At 42.0% G+C, this 20,995-nt stretch overlaps 1 protein-coding gene across 4 annotated transcripts in view; it reads right to left on the minus strand.

Moving 5' to 3' along the window:
• Nucleotides 1-20,454, minus strand: part of ECT2 (epithelial cell transforming 2) — an 87,312-nt gene extending 66,858 nt beyond the window's left edge. For 2 of the 4 annotated variants that reach the window (XM_083177742.1, XM_083177740.1), the window contains exons 1-8: nucleotides 20,280-20,453; nucleotides 14,538-14,663; nucleotides 12,632-12,711; nucleotides 12,456-12,548; nucleotides 11,246-11,428; nucleotides 9,517-9,606; nucleotides 7,866-7,973; nucleotides 6,699-6,772 (exon numbers count right to left, since the gene is read on the minus strand). In XM_083177742.1, coding sequence (XP_083033868.1) covers nucleotides 6,699-6,772; nucleotides 7,866-7,973; nucleotides 9,517-9,606; nucleotides 11,246-11,428; nucleotides 12,456-12,548; nucleotides 12,632-12,711; nucleotides 14,538-14,646 — 737 coding nt within the window. In that variant the 5' untranslated portion in view covers nucleotides 14,647-14,663; nucleotides 20,280-20,453. Of the gene's footprint in view, nucleotides 1-6,698; nucleotides 6,773-7,865; nucleotides 7,974-9,516; nucleotides 9,607-11,245; nucleotides 11,429-12,455; nucleotides 12,549-12,631; nucleotides 12,712-14,537; nucleotides 14,664-20,279 lie in introns of all 4 variants that reach the window. The other 2 variants (XM_083177741.1, XM_083177743.1) reach the window with 2 other exon arrangements.
• Nucleotides 20,455-20,995: the final 541 nt, after the last annotated feature.

The following is a 20,995-nucleotide window of genomic DNA, read 5'->3' on the forward strand; positions in this document are numbered from 1 at the left end:
GTTCCACTGTATGGGTGTTTCGGGGGTCATTCAACCAGAATCTGTGCTGCAAAATCCAAAAATCACTCCTTCCCTTCTGAGTCCTGCCATGCACCCAACTGGTATTTTTTGGTCACATGTGAGGCATTGCCGTACCCGGGAGAAATTGGGGCACAGATTTTGGGGTGCTTTGTCTCCTTCATTCCTTGTGAAAATGAAAAATTTTGAGCCAGATCTGCATTTTTGTGTAAAAAAATTTAATTTTTTACACAAAAATGCAGTTCTGGCTCAAAATTTTTCATTTTCACAAGGAATGAAGGAGACAAAGCACCCCAAAATCTGTGCCCCAATTTCTCCCGGGTACGGCAATGCCTCACATGTGACCAAAAAATACCAGTTGGGTGCATGGCAGGACTCAGAAGGGAAGGAGTGATTTTTGGTGGTGGAATGAATGGCGGGTGCTATGTCGCATTAGCAAGACCCCCGAAGCACCAATACAGTGGAACCCCCCCACAAGTGACCCCATTTTGGTCACCAGCTTTGGGAGGGGGGCTGGCGCTGCGGCTGGCGGGGGGGTGGGAGGGGTGCTGGCGCTGCGGCAGCCGGGTGGGTGGGAGGGAGGGGGGCTGCCGGGTGGGAGGGGGGGGGGGGCTGGCGATCGTTGGTGATCGGTGCGGTATACGCACACACACATATATATATATATATATATATATATATATATATATATATATATATATATATATATATATATATATATATATATATATATATATATATATATATATATATACACACACACACACACACACACACACACACACACACACATTTGCACATTATTTTTTATTTTATTTTTTTTTTAACTTTTCCAGCAGCAGCATGATGCTGCTGCTGCTGCTGCGGGGGGGAGGGGGGAGGAGGGGAGCGCAGCGTGCGCTCCGGACGTAGCGGTGGAGCCGGGGGAGCTGCTGCTGCTGCCGGGTGAGTGCCCGGCGGGTGGGAGGGGGGTGCTGCCGCTCGGTGGTGATCGGTGCTGCACCGATCACCACCGTTTTCTGTGTTACCGAGCGGCTTAGCCGCCGGTAACACAGGAAACGCTGTGATTGACTGTTCAGATTTGAACAGCCAATCACAGCGATCGCCGACCGGGGGGGGCACCCCTGCCCCCCCTGGGCGACGAGGGGGGATGTCTGCTGTCAGGGACAGCAGACATCTCCTAACTGTCACTGCGTCTATAGACGCAGTGACAGTTAGAATCCATGACGTACATGTACGTCAAATGTCGGGAAGTACTTCCCGACCATGACGTACATGTACGTCAAATGTCGTGAAGGGGTTAAAGAACAATGTGTCACGGGAAAACAATCTCAAAATCACTGGGATAAGTAAAAGCAAAAAAAAGTTATCCCCACTTAAGTGATACCTGTCAGATTTGAAAAAAAGGCCTCTGTCAGGAAGGCAAAAACATGCTGCGTCGGTAAGGGGTTAAGGCACACCTGGAGAGAAGACATTTTCTAAAATATAACTTTTATTAGTTTATTTTAAGAACTGCGACATATAAAAATACATGTAAGGTTAAGACAAGATGAGTATAAAAACGGGAATTTACCCCGTGTAGTGTGTCCCCTTATTCCCCAATTTATCTGTAGTGATTTGTTGTATACTGTCAGATTGGATCAGCGCATTTCAATTAACAAATATTCCTTTAATTATTTACAGGGCGAGTGGGTGTGTAGACATTGTGCTGTTTCCAGCTGGTTGGCACAGTGGGGCAGATTGGTGTTAGTTGTGGTTTGCACACCTCGAGTAATCAGCTATTTGTAAATTGCCGTGGGTGTCTACTAACTTTCACTTCTGCTAGGATGTCAACAGTATTTTTTCATATCACTGTGTATAAATATAGCACAGATGACAATTATTAGAATAGTGTGGTGTTTACCCCTGAAGGCATCGGCTATTTATATCGCCGGGGGTATCTGCTATTGGTCACCTGTGCACATACATACCTTCTCCCTAGGTAGTGGGAGAGAGCCGCGTTGGACTGGCTCTACAGTGTATGTGTAGTCTGCCCGCTGGCTTCTCCCTGAAGTGCTGGAGAAAGCCGCGCCTGATACTGACTACACGTGCGCCCTTGCAATGGAAGAATGTCGGGTCTTTGTGGTGTCACTAGCAGTGAGTGCTACCGTGATCCACACCCGGTCACCTATCTCTCGCCTCTGTTTAGTGGAGCGCTGCCAATCTAGATTACAGATCAAAATACATTCAGTGGGGAGGGGAAAGGGGGATTTAGACACACTAGAGGTGTATCCAGTAATTGTATGTGCACAGGTGACCAATATCGGATAGCCCCGGCCATATAAATAGCCGATGACTTCAGGGGTAAACACCACACTATTCTAATAATTGTCCCCTGTGCTATATTTATACACAGTGATATGAAAAAATACTGTTGACATCTTAGCAGAAGTGAAAGTTAGTAGACACCAGCGGCAATTTACAAATAGCCCATTACTCGAGGTGTGCAAACCACAACTAACACCAATCTGCCCCACTGTGCCAACCAGCTGGAAACAGCACAGTGTCTACACACCCACTCGCCCTGTAAATAATTAAAGGAATATTTGTTAATTGAAATGCGCTGATCCAATCTGACAGTATACAACAAATCACTACAGATAAATTGGGGATAGAGGGGCACACTACGCAGGGTTAATTCCCCTTTATACTCACCTTGTCTTACCCTTACATGTGTTTTTATATGTCGCAGTTCTTAAAATAAACTAATAAAAGTTATATTTTTAAAAAATTCTTCTCTCCAGGTGTGCCTTAAATGTGACCATCTCTCCTTCTTTTCTTCAATTGTGTTATACCTATTGTCCAACGGCAGCACACCCCATTATAAATATTATTCTTTATCTGAATAAAGGGGTCCTACAAGCATAATAAATCTACACCCTCCAGTGCGATTGGCAAAACCCCCCTTTTTTGTTTACGTACTACTCTGATGGCAGATTGACTGAGCTTGTACACAATAAGTCATGCATTGTTGGTTGCAGTGCCCCCAAGCTGCAGTATGTCAACATTTGGGGTGGTGCGCAGAGTGCAGTGAAATGACCACTCTAAAAAATGAAGAGGTGTTGACCGAATCTCTGTAATATGCAAATCTAGCCAAAGCTTAAGAACACCAACTGAGACAGCAGCTAAGAGTGACTGGTCTCCCTTCTCAAACCCTTCCTCTGCAGCAGAAAAATTATTTAAACAGCACAAATCAGTAAAGGAGGCAGGTAACAGGGAGACATTAATATATATATATATATATATATATATATATATATATATATATATATATATATATATATATATATATATATATATATATATGAACCTGACCTAGCATAGTAATGAAAATGTAAGGTAGGTTAGCATCATAGGTCAAATTCAGAAAGAAAAAAAAAAAAAGTGATCAAATATAGTGTTAGGTATGTGTGTAAATATAAAAACAAAAATATTGCATTAAGTAATATAACAGTTCTCCCAAGAGTTTGTCATTCGGAATGTTGACACCAAAACATTGAAAGGTCAAACAGCATGGCAAGCATGCAGCTTTCCATTATAAAGGCGATGACAGATTCTAAACCCTAACTTTGTCCAAATGTGCCTTGGATTGTGGAACAACTCAAATTGTTTACATTTAATGTAATAGGCAAGACGGGTGCTACCAGTTATAAAATATGTGGACAAACAGAAGTAAATCTTAGGCCTCACCACACAATTGAACCCAAGGATAACAAACAAACAATTAACTTATTTTAAGAATTGTACTACTAAAATTTGTCAATAAGAAAGGTTGCCCTGAAAACAAATATATTACTCTGGGGTGCAATGATTGAAAGAAGTTTGGGAACCACTAGTTTATATGAAGGACCTTTCTGTCTCTTGTTAATTTCAGGATTAGTGTCCACTTTGTTTCTACAGTATATGCTAAACTTTAATAAAATAATATTTTAGACTAAAATGTGAAGGTAAGTTTAAAAATTGTTTTCTTTGGAAGAGACTTCAATTAAATATACTATATAAAAAAAAAAAGAAAATTCTGAATCCGTAGCGAACACAAACTGCAAATTACATTTGCGATTCAATTCCAAACTCACATTGATTTTCCAGATAAAATTAGTACTTTTTTCTGTACACACGCCCTCTCACCGCAAACAGGTGAAAAAAGTAGGCAAAAAAAATTATATTAAGAAAGAAAAAAGAAAAAGAAAAAAAAAAAAAAAGATACAAAAGTATCTTAGTTTCCGACCCGACAGTAAGGCGACTTCTAAGGTGGACATACATCAGAAAGACCTGTCTTACAATCACGATTGTGTCCAACTTTCCCTCCACGGCAGTCGTTGGTGGTTTTTGGACATACAATGTACTCACAATCTGTCATACAATCAGTCATTCAACCAGTTGAGATTGTACAATTGGGTACAATATCTTTTTGATGTATGGGGGCCTTTACACTTGTCTTTTTTATTGGAGAATTTTTTTATTACTAATATATACCAACAAATTTTAGGAGAGCGGATTTTCTAATTTCCACTAACCATGGCAGGGAGTCCAATAACTAACGAACAACGGACTCATTTGATTGAGACCGCTATTAAAAGCAGGAGTAATTATTTCTGCATAAGTGGGAGATATAACAGACACACCTAATGTGGTATATGTTGTTTGATTATGTATGTTTATTTGATTTCTTGTTTTTGTTTGATCACTGGCCAGTGAAGATTTTTTATTGAATAATACATTTGTAAAAGGATTTTAATTGATTTGCCTAGCGCAGTTTTTGTACTTTTTTTTCCCTTTTATGGGCCAGATGCACTAAACTTCAAAAGTGATAAAATGGAGTGATAAACAGCCAACCAATCAGCTCCTGTCTTACATTTTTCAAACACCGTATGTGACATGGAAAGGTAGGAGCTGATTGGGTAGCCGTTTAGCACTTTTTGAAGCTTAGTGCATCTGGCCCTATGTCACTGAAAGGGTCAAGCAATCCTTTTTAAAACTGCTGCAACGTTACCAAAGCAATTGGACCAAGCACCGGACTCGCATCAATATATTAGTTCTACAAAACTTAAGTTGTTGGGATGTACTACAGAATCCCTGGTACACAACTTCGAATGAATAATCATGTACTTAAGGATTTAAAAAATCAGCATTTCCTCAACAACAAAAAAAATCCACAAGTGGGTGTGATTGTACCCATATTCTAATGAATACTTCCTCCGGACATCACACCATGCCACAAATCACATCTTAAGGCCCATACACACTGGACGACTGAGCCAAAAGCCACTCAACACAGCAAGTTTGAGCAGCTTTCAGCTCAAAGCAACCCAGTGTGTATGGCCCGACGATGAGTGCTGCTGCACGCTCCCGCATCATCGCCGGGAATGCCGTTCCATCTGCTGGTATTGCATGGCTTTGCACAGCGCTGCGATATGCAAAGCCGTTCTCTCCCCGCCGACGGCACCAGGCAGGGGAAAACTGCTCAGTGTGTATGAGCGGCTTTCCCTGCAGCGATCATCACTGTCCATACACGCTGGGCATAGTCGCCCAGTGTGTATGGACCATAAATCTGATTTCAGGAAACCAAGTAATGTTTCTAGCATTTTTCAGAATCAATGCCAAAAAAGAATTTGTAGGTTGTAGTCCAACCAAGCACTAGAAAAGTTGTGACTGAGGGCAGTATTCAATGTAAAATATCGCCGTGTGCAGCGAATCCTGTTTAGGATTCACTGCACACTCGCTGTGTTCCGGAGGGCTGGCTGCCACTCGCTCTCCCTGTAGTCACTGTCGGAGGGGCGAGTTGCCCCTCGCGGCGAATCTTAACCCCTGCAGCGGACGCTCGTCCGCTGCAGGGAGCCGTGGGACGGTGGCAGGCAGGGAGATGGAAGTCTCCCTGCCTGCCACAGAACGTATGTGGGGGGGAGGTGGGCTCCCCGGGACCCAGGCAGCACAAGCTGCCCCCCCCCAGAGCCAGCAGGGGTCCGGGTATATTCACTGCTCCCGATCGTGCATATGTAATGATCGGGTGCAGTGAATATATGAATATCTAATGAGCGGCTCAGCTCCCGGCCCCCTGCTGGCTGCTCTGTGTAAAAAAAAATTTTTTTTTATTAAATTAAAATATATATTCATGTGCTATAAGCACGTGAATAAAAATAGCATGCCCCTCCTCAGAATAAAATTCCTGATTTTTTTTACACCAAAATTAAAACAAAAAACCTTCTATTTTAATAGTTCACATTCCACTTCTCCATGAAAAGATGGAAAATTGCTACACGGAGAGACACGGCGAAAATCACTCAAAGACGGCGAGAAGTGCACGTTGAATAGGGTTGCACGCTTTTTGAGAGCAAAAGTCTCCGTCCAACGTGAGAAAAGCACAAACTCGCCATAGAACACGGCAAATTTTTCTCATTGAATACTGCCCTATTAGTGGCAACTGAAAGTGTATAATAATGAAATGTTAAAATTGAAGCATGAGTAGAAACCATACTAAAACAATCATGCTGTAAACTTGACTTATGGATCATCAAATACAGTGGCAGGGAATGCTGTGATGTGTAGTTTAGGACAGAAAATGGATTATTGCTACTTGTATACATTTTATTATACATGCATCAGGAAAGCATTGCCAGCACCATTTCCTCATCAGTACTTACAGATCATTCTTCTTCTCCCAAGCTTTTAATATCCAGTCAGCTCTCATGATCGGAGTTCCCAAGCTCACAGCAACCTGCAGAATAAAATAGAAAATGTATCCATTCTGCTAAAAGCATGAGGGAGACAAGTACTGTAGAACTTGATTTTTTTTAACCCCTTATTGCACTTATCTGTGAAAGCATGTTTTATTAACGGTAACTTCAGGAGTAAAAATGGAAAATCATAAATGGAATTGTGTCACAAAAAATACAAACAGAGAAGAAAAATTGAGAATTGTGATACACTAATAGTAGTTCTCAGTGTTCTCTCCTCAAAAATCAGGCAACACCATGAGGGGTGACGGGGGACTGGGACAGATCACATCACAGGAGGCATGCAGCAACCTATCATGTTGCTGCATGCCTCCTACTCCATCACACAAACTGCTGGGCAGGAGTAAGGGAGACAAAGTCAGCAATGAGTGTAGCCCGCTGCTCAGCCAACACATTCTGCAAGCCAGGCTTGCCAAGGGCGATTTAAGAAAAATGCCGGACAGAGCACCTAACAAAAAGGCTACTTGAAGAACACTTGGTAGAGGCTTGCTTTAATATCTAAGACTCATCTAGAGGCTTATTACATTTCAAAATAAAAACTTATCCCACGCTCAGCATCATAACCTGATTTCTTTCACTCCTCTTGATATCATTTTTCTTTGGTTTTGCTTTATTACGTTACCAGATATTGATCACAAGAGCCCAAGAATTATGTAACTGCACCTGTTTATAATACAACAGGGTGCAAGTTTGTTTTTCTACGTGGTAAGCTTCTGGACACATGTCATGAAGGAAATTATGGAATATGAAGAGCTGATGCACTGGAGGTACACCCTCTTGCACCGCACTGAAGAGATACCATATATACTCGAGTATAAGCCTACTTCAGAACATTTTTTATGCTGAAAAAGCCCCCCTCAGCTTATACTCGAGTGAGGGTCCCACTTGAGTCAGTAAGTTTTCCTATTTTTTTGTTGTTGTAAAATTAGGTGCCTCGGCTTATATTCGGGTCGACTTATACTGGAGTATATACGGTAGTTGGATAATTTACTGAAGAGAAAAGGGTTCCCCCCCCCCAAGTAATGCGTCCTCTTTACACTATGAAAGTAAATGCTATCCAGAAGAGATACTTACCCTAAATTTATCTCCATGAGTGGAGCTGGCAATAAGGTGTGTCACTTTAGAGCTGAAATCTTTACGTATTGTTCCTCCCATATGATGAACTAAAGTTACAAGTCTTACCTAAAATAAAAATAGATCATAATCATTAAACAGACATTCATATAGAACACTTTGATGAGGCACTATATAACCAAACTACTTTCCACAAGTAAGCAGCCATACAATTGGTAGATCCAGTGTTTTAGTTAATGACTATAGCTTTCGTATATAGGGAAGGCAGGAAGTAAAAAAAGAATGGGAGGATACAGAGAGGGCACAGATATGGGTGAGGAATATAGAAGTGCCACAGTTCATATACACACAGGGGAGTAATCATTTACTCAGCGTAGACTGTGTAAGCAGGCACAATGTAATGTCTGTACACACAAGGAGGTAAACAGAAACAATGATATGCAAAGGGCAGCGGAACATCAGTGGGGAGGAGCCAGAGCCGAGGTATAGGTGTGCCATAACACTAGGGGTAACACAGGTCAGGGGAAAAGCAGTGGAAGGTTATAACTGGGTGTCAGTGTGGGTAATAAATGCAACAGGCAGAATGTGTGCAATGCCACTGGGGGTAGAGCAAGGAAATAGGTGTCAGCGAATGAAGAGGTAGAGTAAGGTCTACACACTACACAATGTCAGTGATTGTGAAGTAAGGAAGTGTGTGAGTTTGTGTGTGTAAGATCATCTTCAAAGAGCCAGGGTAGAAAACCGCTCTGTTCATTAAACACAAAGACCACCACCACATGACACCTCTGCACTCAGTGGTATCTCTGAATTAGAGATTTTCGGTTTTACCCGGATCTCAAATTGGCATCGTATTGGCTATCCAAAACATGTTAGCCGATAGACAATACGACCCAATACGACCCGATCTGAGATCCGCTATATAGTGGAGGGCTATGCAAAGCCGTCCTGAAAGCCGCTCATCTGCAGATGAACGGCTTTCCCGGCGATGTTGCGGGAGCACGCAGCAGTGCTCACCGCTCATGCATAGACACTGGGCGGCTTTAGGCTGAAAGCCGCTCAAACCTGCTGTTTTGAGCGACTTTCAGCTCAAAGTCGCCCAGTGTGTATGGGCCTTAAGGGATATGAAGAGAGATCAGATTGAGTAGTCTGACTGCTTTGTAATAGGATTTAATATAAAATTATGATAGGAACCATTTTGGTATTTGCACAAAAACCGCATATCCAGTGTTGAACAGATGCTGTTACTAATAGTGTAATTTCCCTTCTTAGAAACTCCTTATTGATGGTTATGCATTGTATCTGCAGTCTGTAATGGGTCAGTAGGAAGCCTAAGATTAACCGTTTATACTGCTAGAATACTTATTTCAGACTCTCTAATTAGACGTAGACATGGAATATGCTGTATCTTTGACCTACAAATTAAATTTTTTTGATTTAAAAAACTTATTGTGGACCATTTGCAAGAGAGAAGTATATAAAAAGGATTAAATAGTTTTGCAGCAGTTTTTCACAAGAATGGTGTTTGCAGACTTTGATACATTTAGGCTTACATACGAATGTTACAAAACACTGTCCCCTTTAACAAAACACAAAGTGTATTTACAAAAGTATATTGATGCAGCTTAAAAATACAAATGATATTCAATCTTACCAGTTCTTCCTTTTTTCTGAAGCCAGTAAAACACAGAACTAGATTTAACATGCTTGCACAATACAGAGGGCGAGATGTGAAAGGCAAGGGCTAGGGAAAAATAAAAAAATAATCAAATAATGTTGTCCAATACCAATATAAGAACTTTCATATTATAAGGAACAATAGACCAGTGTTGCATGTTGTTATCTTATGGAGCCAGTTAGGTCTCATGAGCAGTACCTACATCAGGCATGCCCAAACGGTGGCCCTCCAGCTGTTGTGAAACTACACATCCCAGCATGCCTTGCCATAGTTTTAGCATGCCTTAATAGCAAAACTGTGGCAAGGCATGATGGATATTGTAGTTTCACGACATCTGGATGGCCATAGTTTTGACATGTCTGACCAAGATAAAACCTCTGCATTAGTTTAATAAAGGTCTCCATTTACAAAATCTAGTGTGCATATACAAATTTGCTTAATATAGAAGTGCAATACACACATGGTCCTATATGTAGATCAGTGCAAAGAAAATGCAGACGTAGTCACTTTCAGGTTTCTGTTCAAATAACTAGTTCTGCATCAAAAATATTCTGAGTAATTGGTATCCCTAGTGTTCCCCTTACTTAGAGTCCAGTTTACTTTATAAAATGGCACAATCCCCTATGCATGTCCCAGACTCCAACTGGAGAGTGACACTGCTCCTATATATTGTAAACAAATTGTAATGCCCGGTCCACACCAGGACAATGGTGCTTGTGAGCAGGTCGTCACAGGAACGTACGACCCGCTCATGAGCTGACAGCGTCGCCGACACGCTGCGAAAATGAGGCTGATGTGATCGCGATCCGATCACGACACCCACCCACTGGAATGGTCGGTTCTGAGATCCTACCTGCAGCAGGTAGTATCTCAGAAAAGTGCGACCGACAGACCCGCACATCGGATCGGGATTGCATCAAAAGGACACTGAAATGGCCCAAAACATGGCCAATTTACATCGGTCGAGATTGTATCTAAAGTGACTCGTTTTGGGCCATATCATCCTGGTGTGTACCCCACATTAGCTAGAAGTGAGCTCACCTTAATACCACTTTCACACTGCCTAATAGTTTTAAAAACCAGTATTTTGAAACGGTATTTAAAACGGGTCTGAGCCTTCACATTGCAGTAGATTACCGTTTTAAATACCATTCACATCAGTCAACCCGTTTAATCCCCTGAACACATTTCAAGGCAGAATGCCGTTTCAGAGCCATTCTCACTTCATAAAAACGGCTCTGAAACATGTAGGACGCTTTTTATGCAGTTTGAAATACTGGTTATCTTTAACCGGTAAATTAACTCTGGCGCTTTCCCACTGCAGCCTTAAACATTTTAAAATGGAAAAAAACTGCAATATACAGTTTAACAAGTGCGGTGTGAAAGGGGTATTAATATCCCTATTACACTGCACCTCATATCCGGGTTGATCTAGGTCGAGGTGCTGTGTGAAAGCGCAAAACTTTATATTTCCCGAGTCAACCAACCCGTCAATTCGACCCGGGATAAAAGAAGGATTAAACCCGGGTTGCTATGTATATAATAGGCGAGCCAGGTTAAAAGTGCCAGATCCAGGATAGACATGCCAGGTCCGATATGGCACTGCGATCTAAAATCTGATTTTGCTCAAGAAAAAGAGAGTTACTTGTTTATAATAAATAGACATTGAAGACAAGTTTTTGGTATCACGCATAACCATCTGTACCTCTCCTTTTTGTGCATAAAACAAGATGATTGGTGGGCCAAGTATTCTGCAGTCGGCTTTATACAGATATCGAAAGGATGGATGTTGGAAATCAGAGATAACAAACACGTTCTCAAATTCTGGGGTGTCAGCGTCCGCATACTCCTCCACAGATTCTGTTGTGATGTAAGGTAACTTGATTTCCTATGTGTTTCCATGAGAAATATTTATGAGTTTGGCATACAACCAAAAAAACATTGTGCTTTTATGCAGTGAATGTTAGAAGACTTCTCAAATCACCAGGGAAGCAACCCTTTATTTTAGGATAACCTTCAGCGCCATTTCCGTTGAAATGAATATTAATAACTTTCACAAATATGTATATGAAAGTTTATAAAACGGAGCTACTCAGCTTTCATCTGCTGAAGAACACAGACTGGGAAAAATGGCCAAACGACTTGTACTAAATACAAGGTATACAGCTGTAAACTGCAGCATTACTTAAAATAATAGGAGGACAGGGATGGAACCAACCACGGCACTGTGCCGCATGGCCCTCGTTATGAGATAGTAGTGCTGTACAGCCTATTTCTAATTTTGATTACAACGTTGCAGGGCCATGCATCGGTTGCAGCTAAATACAGTGCGATTTGCACTAATTTGCAATCGATTTTGACTATATAGTCAAAATCGATAGCCAAAAATCACACCGTGTGTACACAAACCTTAAAAACTGGCTAAACAAGTGATTCAAACCCAACCACCAAATAGGATTAGTTTGTAAATGTTCTGGTGAAGCAGCTCGGTATTCACACCAAGTGACTGAAATTTAAATTGAATTACAAAGACAGAACAGTCGCATCATATGGATTTAAAGACATGTCTAAAATTGATTGGCTTTAATCAGATTATTCCAGATCAATCAAGTACATTTGGGCCCACAGACAAGGCAATATTGTTGTTTTTTGGGGACCCTACATAAAGGAATATCTGCAGAATATAGCCGATCATTCTTAGGTTAGGAAGGGGGGACCCACTACACAAACACCACCACGTGTAAGATCCAAGATGTTGATTACAATGATTGAATAAGCCCCAGTGAATAATTCAAAATATCTCAGTTGTGCGTAGCCACATGTTAATTACACAAATAGAGGTTAATGGTGCCTTTTAGAAAGCCAAATATGATGTGCTGCATGCAATATCAGTTGGTATGATTAGGCCTCCATACCATATTTACAATACTTTTTATAAATGATTCTCTGGATTTTTCTTGACAATTTTCCCTTATCTTTATAACTGGGACTTCCATTAGCTTAACTGTCTGGAAATGAAGATTCAAATAAATGCATTAAAAACAAAGAACAACTTCAAATTTACTAAAAAATAAATAAAAATAAAAAATACCTCCAGAGCTTTTAATAATGCTTCATTTTTTCCGGCTTCTTCAACTAGCACCACTCGGGTTTCAACTTGGGGCATGTCTTCTGCATTTATTAAGAAAAAAAGACATGTGTAAGTTAGTTTATTCGATTATATATTTAACATCCAAATAGAAAATGGTTGTCAAACAATGCAACTGTTGCTCTGTTCGGGCACAAGTGTCCCCAGCACCAATATTTCTTCTCGAAGTTGCCGTGTTTTCTCATATTGGCTAGTACTTTAGTCAGGTTTAGCTGTTTTGGTCTAGAAAGGCAGGATAATTAAGGAGTGCTCAAAACTAATTAATTTAATCATTGAATTCCCAATAAATATTGCTGCAATTAAAACATGCAGGATCTCTGTAAGTGTTGCATATCTCATGACCTCAGGCAGTAAAGTTAACCATTACACCATCTGCATTACCTTTTAGAGGCATTAGTCTGATCACAAAACTAGCATAATGTTGAGCCTGATATAGGGCAAGAGTGTGTGCGAGCACAAATTCATATTTTTCTACCAGTGTCTGTACTCAAAAAAAGGGGATCTGGTCTTGGCCAAATGCCCAAACATGAAAATACCTTTGTATTGCCAGGAAAGAAAGAGGCTGTGATGCTTGGACACTTTGAAATTGAGGGTTTACTACGAAAGGTTGAAATAACGAATGATGGCTATTGATGTCCTTTTTCTGTAGAGTGCCATACTGACCAAGAAGTCTTTAACAATAGGTTTTGGGACAAAGTGGGGGAGATTTCCTGTTTATGATGATGTAAAATAGACAATAAATGTTGGCCGGTATGAAGGATTGGTCAATATCTGGCATTTTGTAGTGATCTGTATTTGTATCCAGAATCAGATATGGTACTTGTGTATTATCAGGGCGCCCATCGTGTACCACTAATTAAGCGATGGGACCCGATTTGAGGGTTTTCAGGGCCGACTGTACAATTTTTATATCGGGTCGCATCGCATGCCATTATAATGGCATGCGATGCGACGCGATTATAGCCGATTTTACATTGTACAGGCACCCTGATGGCCGATTCCTATGTTAAATGCCCTCCCACTATCAATGCCAACCCGAAGCGTGGCGAGCGCAGCGAGCCCGCGGTATGCGTCCTCCAACCTTTTCACACCCCCACTATCCACGTCGGCGTGGAGTTGATTTTAGAAAGTGTGGCGAGCACAGCGAGCCACCGAGCCCGAATAGTGCAGCGAGCACCACGGAATACATGTGAAGTAATACGCGTTCGCTCGCCACGCTTCGGGCTCGGTGGCTCGCTGCGCTCGTCACACCATCTAAAATCAACTCCATGCCGACGTGGATAGTGGGGGTATGAAAAGGTCGGAGGACGCGTACCACATGCGCTCGCCACGCTTCGGGTTGGCATTTAACATAGTAATCACCCATCAGGGTGCATGTACAATTAAAAAGCGGGTCGTATCGCATCGCATGCAATATGATTACATGCGATGCGATATGCACGATATTTAATTGTACAATGCCCTACGATGTAAATCGTGAGCGCCCTGATAATACACAAGTACCTCAGATATAGTGTAATATTCCAGCATTATTGTACAATTTAACGTTTGGGAAGTTCACTCCGCTATTGGCTGTAGTTTTAGTAAACTGGTCCGTGGTCTCTTGTAAACTTCGTAATGGTTGTGTATATTTTTCATTAAGTAATCCCGATTCAAAAGCAATATGAAATTAAAAAAGAAATTAAAAAAAAAACACCACCACAAGCAAAAAGTGCTAAATATCTATATTTCAAGCACCCCTCACCATCATTCTTACACTGCACCTCTACCATTGCACCAGTTTCTATAAACGGTTCCAAAATAATTCTAGCATAATTTAGAAAGTATATGAATGAACCAATCACTTTACCATCAATGTAAACAGGACATGATATTTCTGCGATTTTGGAGTCAAATACAGAAGAGTCTGCCAGTATACTCCTGCCCCCAGCATGCGCCAACATGCTGTTGTCGTTCATGGTTGCAGATCAGTAGCCTGTGAAACAAGAAGACTTTTGGTTTACAAGTCTCTATACCATGCACACACATTATACTCAGACCACACACTAATTATTTGTGAAATCAGATTATTCTTATATAAGGGTACATCATGAGACATTATTAAATTGCTCCCTACCATCTAGAAACCTACAAGATACTTTGATACTTATGAAAATGAATCCTTAAGCAACTATTATACTAAATATCTGAAACCGCCATTATTGCTTTCCCCCCCCACCATGCCTGGTAATTACCATGGAGAGAACTTGTTGGATGCGCACTGGATGGAGGCTCAGTAAGGAAGAATACAAAGTCAAGGAGGCATGGCTATATCCTATGAGCATCTAACATTTACATCACAGGTAAAGCGCTTCTCATTACTACCAGTGTGGAGTTAGTTCTCTGTATATACAGTATGCATGGGTTCATCCAGGTGCTCCTGTTTACGCTCACTCCAAAAACATAAAATGGTAAGTTAACAGGTTTCTAAGAAAAATGTATCTAAGTATATGTAAAGAAGAGAATACAGACTGTAAAATGTATTTTGTATCATGCATGGGTCCAGTCTTCAAAATACCTCACCGATATCTAAAAACATTCTGAAATAAGGAACAATTAGTTATCCAAAATTCTTCTGGTTCTGAGCATTTTGGATAAGCGCAGCACGGACGGTGTAATGGTCAGCATCACTGACTTACAGCGCTGGGGTAATGGGCTTGATTCCCACAATAGCCCTGTGTGGAGTTTGTATATTCTCCCCATGCTTGTGGGAGGAAACCATTCCTCCGGTTTCCTCCCACAACTCAAAAATATATTGGTAGGCTAATTTGATCCCAACAAAATTAACTATAGAATGAATGTGTAGGGAATAAATATAGGATTGGAAGCTCCACTTGGACAGGGACTGTTCACGCTAGGATGTTTTAGCAGGGCGATGCGCCCTGCCCAATTTTTAAAGTGCAAGTCACGTCCTTTTCTTTTAGCAGTGCCCTGCTAAATACAGCCAGCCCAGGCCCCTACATCGTGAGCAAAGGAGAGCTTGGGGTAAGGAAGCCCAGCACCTCTGTAGATTATGGTCACGCCTCCAGAAATGACGGAGGCCACCCCTAATACAGGGACTGCAGCGACCAGGGGACCACCATCCAAGCTGGAGGAATCACTGCCTGTGGGCAGGTGGTATAGCTACAGGGGGAGGGTAATGGACACCCGACCTGTGAGAGCCGAGGTAGCAGCAGGTGTTCTGGCCATGGTCTGTTACCAACTTGTGCGCACAAACAACACCCACCCTGCTGAGCCAGAAGTCCGTTCCTCTGGGGACAGACCCTCCACCGCTGGAGAAGGGAAGCTGGAAGGCTGCCTCTTTTCTCCCCCCACCGGGCAAAGGAAAGGAGACAGCTGCAGCATATCTCTCCTCATTGTAGCTGCTGCTCTGCTCTCCTCACCACAGTAGCAGTAAATGGTAGCAGTTTCAGGGCTGGCTGGGCTGGAAACAAATTGTAAGTGACACTTTTGGGGCATTGTATAAGGTGCACTACTGGTGGCATTAAGTTAATAAGCAGGAATACTGGGTGAATTACATCTAACTGTGCAGCATCGTGTGAAGTGGGCATGACTGTGCGGCTTCGTGTGTAATGGGAATGACTGTTATTGGTATTATGTGGCCACGTGCCTTTCCTATAAATCCAGACCCCTAAATTTTGTTGTGCACTGTGCCTATTTTTGCTATGAGGCTGACAAATTTATTTCTGGTACAGGGCACCAAAATGTCTAGTTACGGCACTGAATGTGTGGTGGTAATATATCTTACCACAGCAGCGTCCTTTTACTATAACAAGCCTGGTGTACAAGCTGCTGGTGGTGATAGCAGTGTGTTACCACCATCACATTATACAACTGTAGTCTAAGAAAGTGTTATATGAAGGGTTAGGAAATGTCTGGGCACCAACCCAAACTGATGGAAAGGGGGCTTGTCATGAGTTTACACCCCTTTCTGTGGACATGTGACCTTTTCAGTGGCAGCCCCCTGCCCTAAAAAAAAATTCCTAGAGTGAGCACTATTCAAATATTCTCTGTAAAACACTGCGGAATATGTATACGCTATATAAATGAAGTAACTAAGATTGGAGTTTTTTCTTTCTGTTTTGATTACTCTGTCTCTGCAAGAGTTACTAGAATATTTGTAATGCACACTAGTAAATTTTCGCTTGTCGGAAAGACGGTAGTTTCCAACTGATTTAGGTCGGAAGGAGTTCCGACCTATGCAATCCTGGCAGCTTTTTTTCAGACAGGTCGGAATGCTCCAACCGGTTAGAAAACAAGGGGGTTAGCGGAATAGCCGCGGATCCACCTCCTTTTGTGGAAGCGCGGCCAAATCTGATGGGTTTTGACCCCATTTCCAGCAATCTCAATCCGAAATGAAAAGATGTCGGATTGAGGAAGGGAGGATGGTGCAGTGGATGGCGCCGTGTGAGCAGCAGTAGCTCACCCACCACCTCCGACATTCCGGCAAAAGAATGTCGGAATGGATCCGATACTAATTGAATATACCACTAAAAGAATAATAATAAAAAAAAAAAACAACATCTAAATTATTTTAAATGAATACTTTAACAGACTGAAATGGTCTTAAAGCTTATTTCTCTTTAAAGGGCACATTTATCAATTCATATTTGCAGCTAAAGATTTTAGGGGTTAGCCACAAATATTAAGTATCCCCCGAATGTATAACAAAGGGACTGCAGCAGGAATCTACAATCCATGGGTTGATCCCTCCTGCCCCCCTGGTAGCTGCATCCCTCGTAGATCTATGGGGGATACGATGCTGCCCCATGTATCGATAGCTTACGGGCTACGCACCGGACTGCCTTTGGGGCAGTGTGGTCAGTGGGGTGGCAGCACTGATGGCACATGCACAGACCCAACCCCGCAACCCCACTGAGTGCATTACAGAGAGCCTCCTCTCAGTGTCCCTGCATGTGCAGGTGGATACATACTGCCAGTAGGATCATATGTTACAATGAGACCCTGGGCGGCAATATTCCACCCAGATCCTATTGTATAAGTAACCCTTGTTAAGTGGGCCCCTAACACGCTAAAGGGGGAATTAACTTAGTTATGATAAAGTGTTAACGCACATGAAATTCTCAATGCTTGCATGCATGCTCCCTTTTTTTAAAAACAAAACTGAAAGTGGCAGTCACTTGATACCCAAGGGTGTCTCAACGTTTGACTGAAGTCCGTATATATTTACCTTAAAATCTGATATTTTCACCTGCTCAGGAGGTGGTGAAAAGAAAATCTCATTAAAAAGAATTGTGTATAGTATACAGTTTTTCAGCAGGGATGGGAAAAAAAATTAAAAAAAATAAACACTTTTTGGTTCACACCAGTTTAGTTTTTTTGCATTAATGTTTTAAAGAGAAAAAAAATGGAACCATGTGTTAGTAAATATTTTTTTTAATGCTTAGGATTCCTGTTACATAAGAATATATGTAGATAGACAAAACATTAAGAAACACAAAGTACAGTCGTACAAATGGAATTGAAAAGAACAAGTTAAGAATTAGTCCCAAACGGACCTTAATGCAATCGGATGTGGAATCAGGGGTTTCCAAGTTTATTTGTAAAATGGGAATGTTATCTCAATACTAACTCCCAACACTATTTCTGATATTGTGAAACCATTCATAAACATTAAATGGTACCTATTATGCTCTACGTATGTTCAGGTTCTTACTAGAACCCATAACCATGTTGTCTAGCCACCTATGGCCTTCCTGTCCTTTATTCGCTTTAAAAACATTGTTTGCGCCTCAAATTACATACTTGTTCTCTATGGACTGGACAGACACCACAACACAGAAAAATAAACGAACGGCTCGTTTTTTTGAAACATGGCTCCCTTATATACATACACTGTCAGTACCTATTAAAGATGCACTTCGCAAATGCTTTCAGCTCACCACTTGGTATAACATGGAAGTGTTAGCCGCAGGTGCCCCCTTTTGACATGCCTGACCAACTGCCTCAATTTGTTTAATCTAATTCTTTTACAATTTATGAATACTCCTGTTTTATTTTGGTACTTGTTTCCTAGCACGGCGCCCAATCTTATGATCGTAGTACATATTATACAATCGCAATATAGCGGCATGCGATACGATTTTTAAGTGTACAAGCACCCTGATGGGTGCTTTCAATGTTAAATGCACCCCCATTGGTAACGCCACCCCCACTATCAACACCAACCCGAAGCGTGGCGAATGGCGGCGGTACGCGTCCTCTGACCTTTTCATACCCCCACTATCCACGTCGGCGTGGATTTGATTTTAGATAGTGTGGCGTGCCCGAAGCGTGGCTAGCACCGCAAGGGGACACGGATTACTTTACATGTAATCCTTGTAACCCCGCAGTCTGGACCCCGCTGCCCCCTCACACCAAAAAATGTAGGGACTAGGGTGGTGTTAAAGGGGCCAACCCAGGAATGTCCCGGCTTGATCCAGGGACCATTTTCCCGAGAAAGTCCCTGCATTTTCTGTTGTGAAAGGGGTATAAGGGAACTGGCCCCACTCAAGAGAGCTTATAGTCTAAGGGTGCATACACTATGTACGAGAATATCATTATCAATGTACATGACAATGACCACCATAAATTATATTTAAAGATGTGCGCTCCCACAGATTGTTAGCAATGTCCTCTGTCTTCTACACAGGAAGGACAAGAGTATAAGGCCAGCAAGAGCCATGTTGTGGAATGCAGCATGGCCCCTCATTACACCTGGCATTGACAAGTGTGTACTTGCCAATTACAGCCCCCCCCCCCCCCCCCAGAACTAGCCATTGCTGGGTACACAGATCGTCATATGTGTATCCAGCTAAGAGACAGACAAATCTTAAATAAATTAAAACATAATTGGTTGCTAAGGACAACATCTTGTCTCCCCCAAGTATAACAAGAGACAGGAGGAAGTAGTGTCTCAATGAAGGGAAATCAATTTGCTGCAGGGATTGTACCGCACGTAAACCATCAAAGGTTTTTCCAACAAACTGCAGTAATTAGCCACCAGGTAAACCAAATGATACCCCCAACCTGTAAACCTTAAATTAAAATAGATTTTGTTGAATATTTTAAAAACACCACTAAACCCAACCTTTACCCTAACAGTAAAGGAAATTGCCTTGTACTGGAAAAGCAATTTTTTTGTTTTTTTGCTCATTTATGTATCTTTAGGCACTGCCGAACCCTTGGGGCACAATATAAAAAATATATGGGGTGATGAGAAGAGAATACTAGACACCTGTCAATTAAGATCTGACCTGTGTATGGTACCTTAATGTCTGGCTGTGACCACTGGCTGGCATGAGTGTGTATACACTATATATATATATATATATATATATATATATATATATAAAAACAGAAATATACATGTTGGTGTAAAGGCTCCACAATTACCAATCATCTTATATGACGGTCGGACTTGAGACTAGGAAGACTGTAATGCCCCCGGGTGCAGGGTATTTAACCTAGGCCCGCCCACATGTCCCACCACTGCCCACTGATAACAGACACCGATCAACTAGAAACGGAACAAGCTGCGGGGTGTAATTACCAGTCAGTGCGTCGGTAGTACGGCCGAGCGGGGCTACACGGCGGCGGATGCAGGTGACCCCGCGTCACTACACAGCAGCAAGGCACACTCGCCTCCAACAGCGGCCATCAACAGTATTCAAAAACTAGAGCCAAAACATAAGGTCTGCTCTGATTGGGCGCATGGAAGTTGAATGTTAACATATCCGTTATTGGCTGCGTTATGAATCCTAGACGTTCTCTGATTGGTCGGAACGTTCCCTCCTGGTCTCAGGGAATAACGTCACTCAGATTTTGATTGGTCGATTACCGGTTTGAACTATTGGAAGATAATGTACACTACAAGCAGAATGCGAGGTGGGGGAGACGACCGCAGACTGTCTGGTGACGTAACGAGCAGGCTGACCTCACCTGTGATTGGCTGGTACTGTTTACACGCGTTAACACACACACACAGTCACACACACACAGTGCACTCGCTGCACTGTGCGGCAGGTGGGGGTCTAATACTGCTATCAAGCTTTTGCGCAGTGGCAGTATCATAGCAAGTGTGGCCACATATCACCTGTGGATAAAAGGAGATTCCGCTCTTCCACTCCTGTGTGTGACTTTTCTAGCCCCTTTAGAAACAAATTGTTCGCTGTCACTATTCGGTCATCTGTTCACCCTATTTGTTGTATTAGATGCTAGTCATCCATTCCCAATGGGCTGAAATGATGGGTGAAATTTTATAGGATG

This window comes from Crinia signifera, chromosome 3 (genome assembly GCF_055691185.1).
Source record: "Crinia signifera chromosome 3, ASM5569118v1, whole genome shotgun sequence".
In the NCBI taxonomy this organism is placed as follows: Eukaryota; Metazoa; Chordata; class Amphibia; order Anura; family Myobatrachidae; genus Crinia; species Crinia signifera.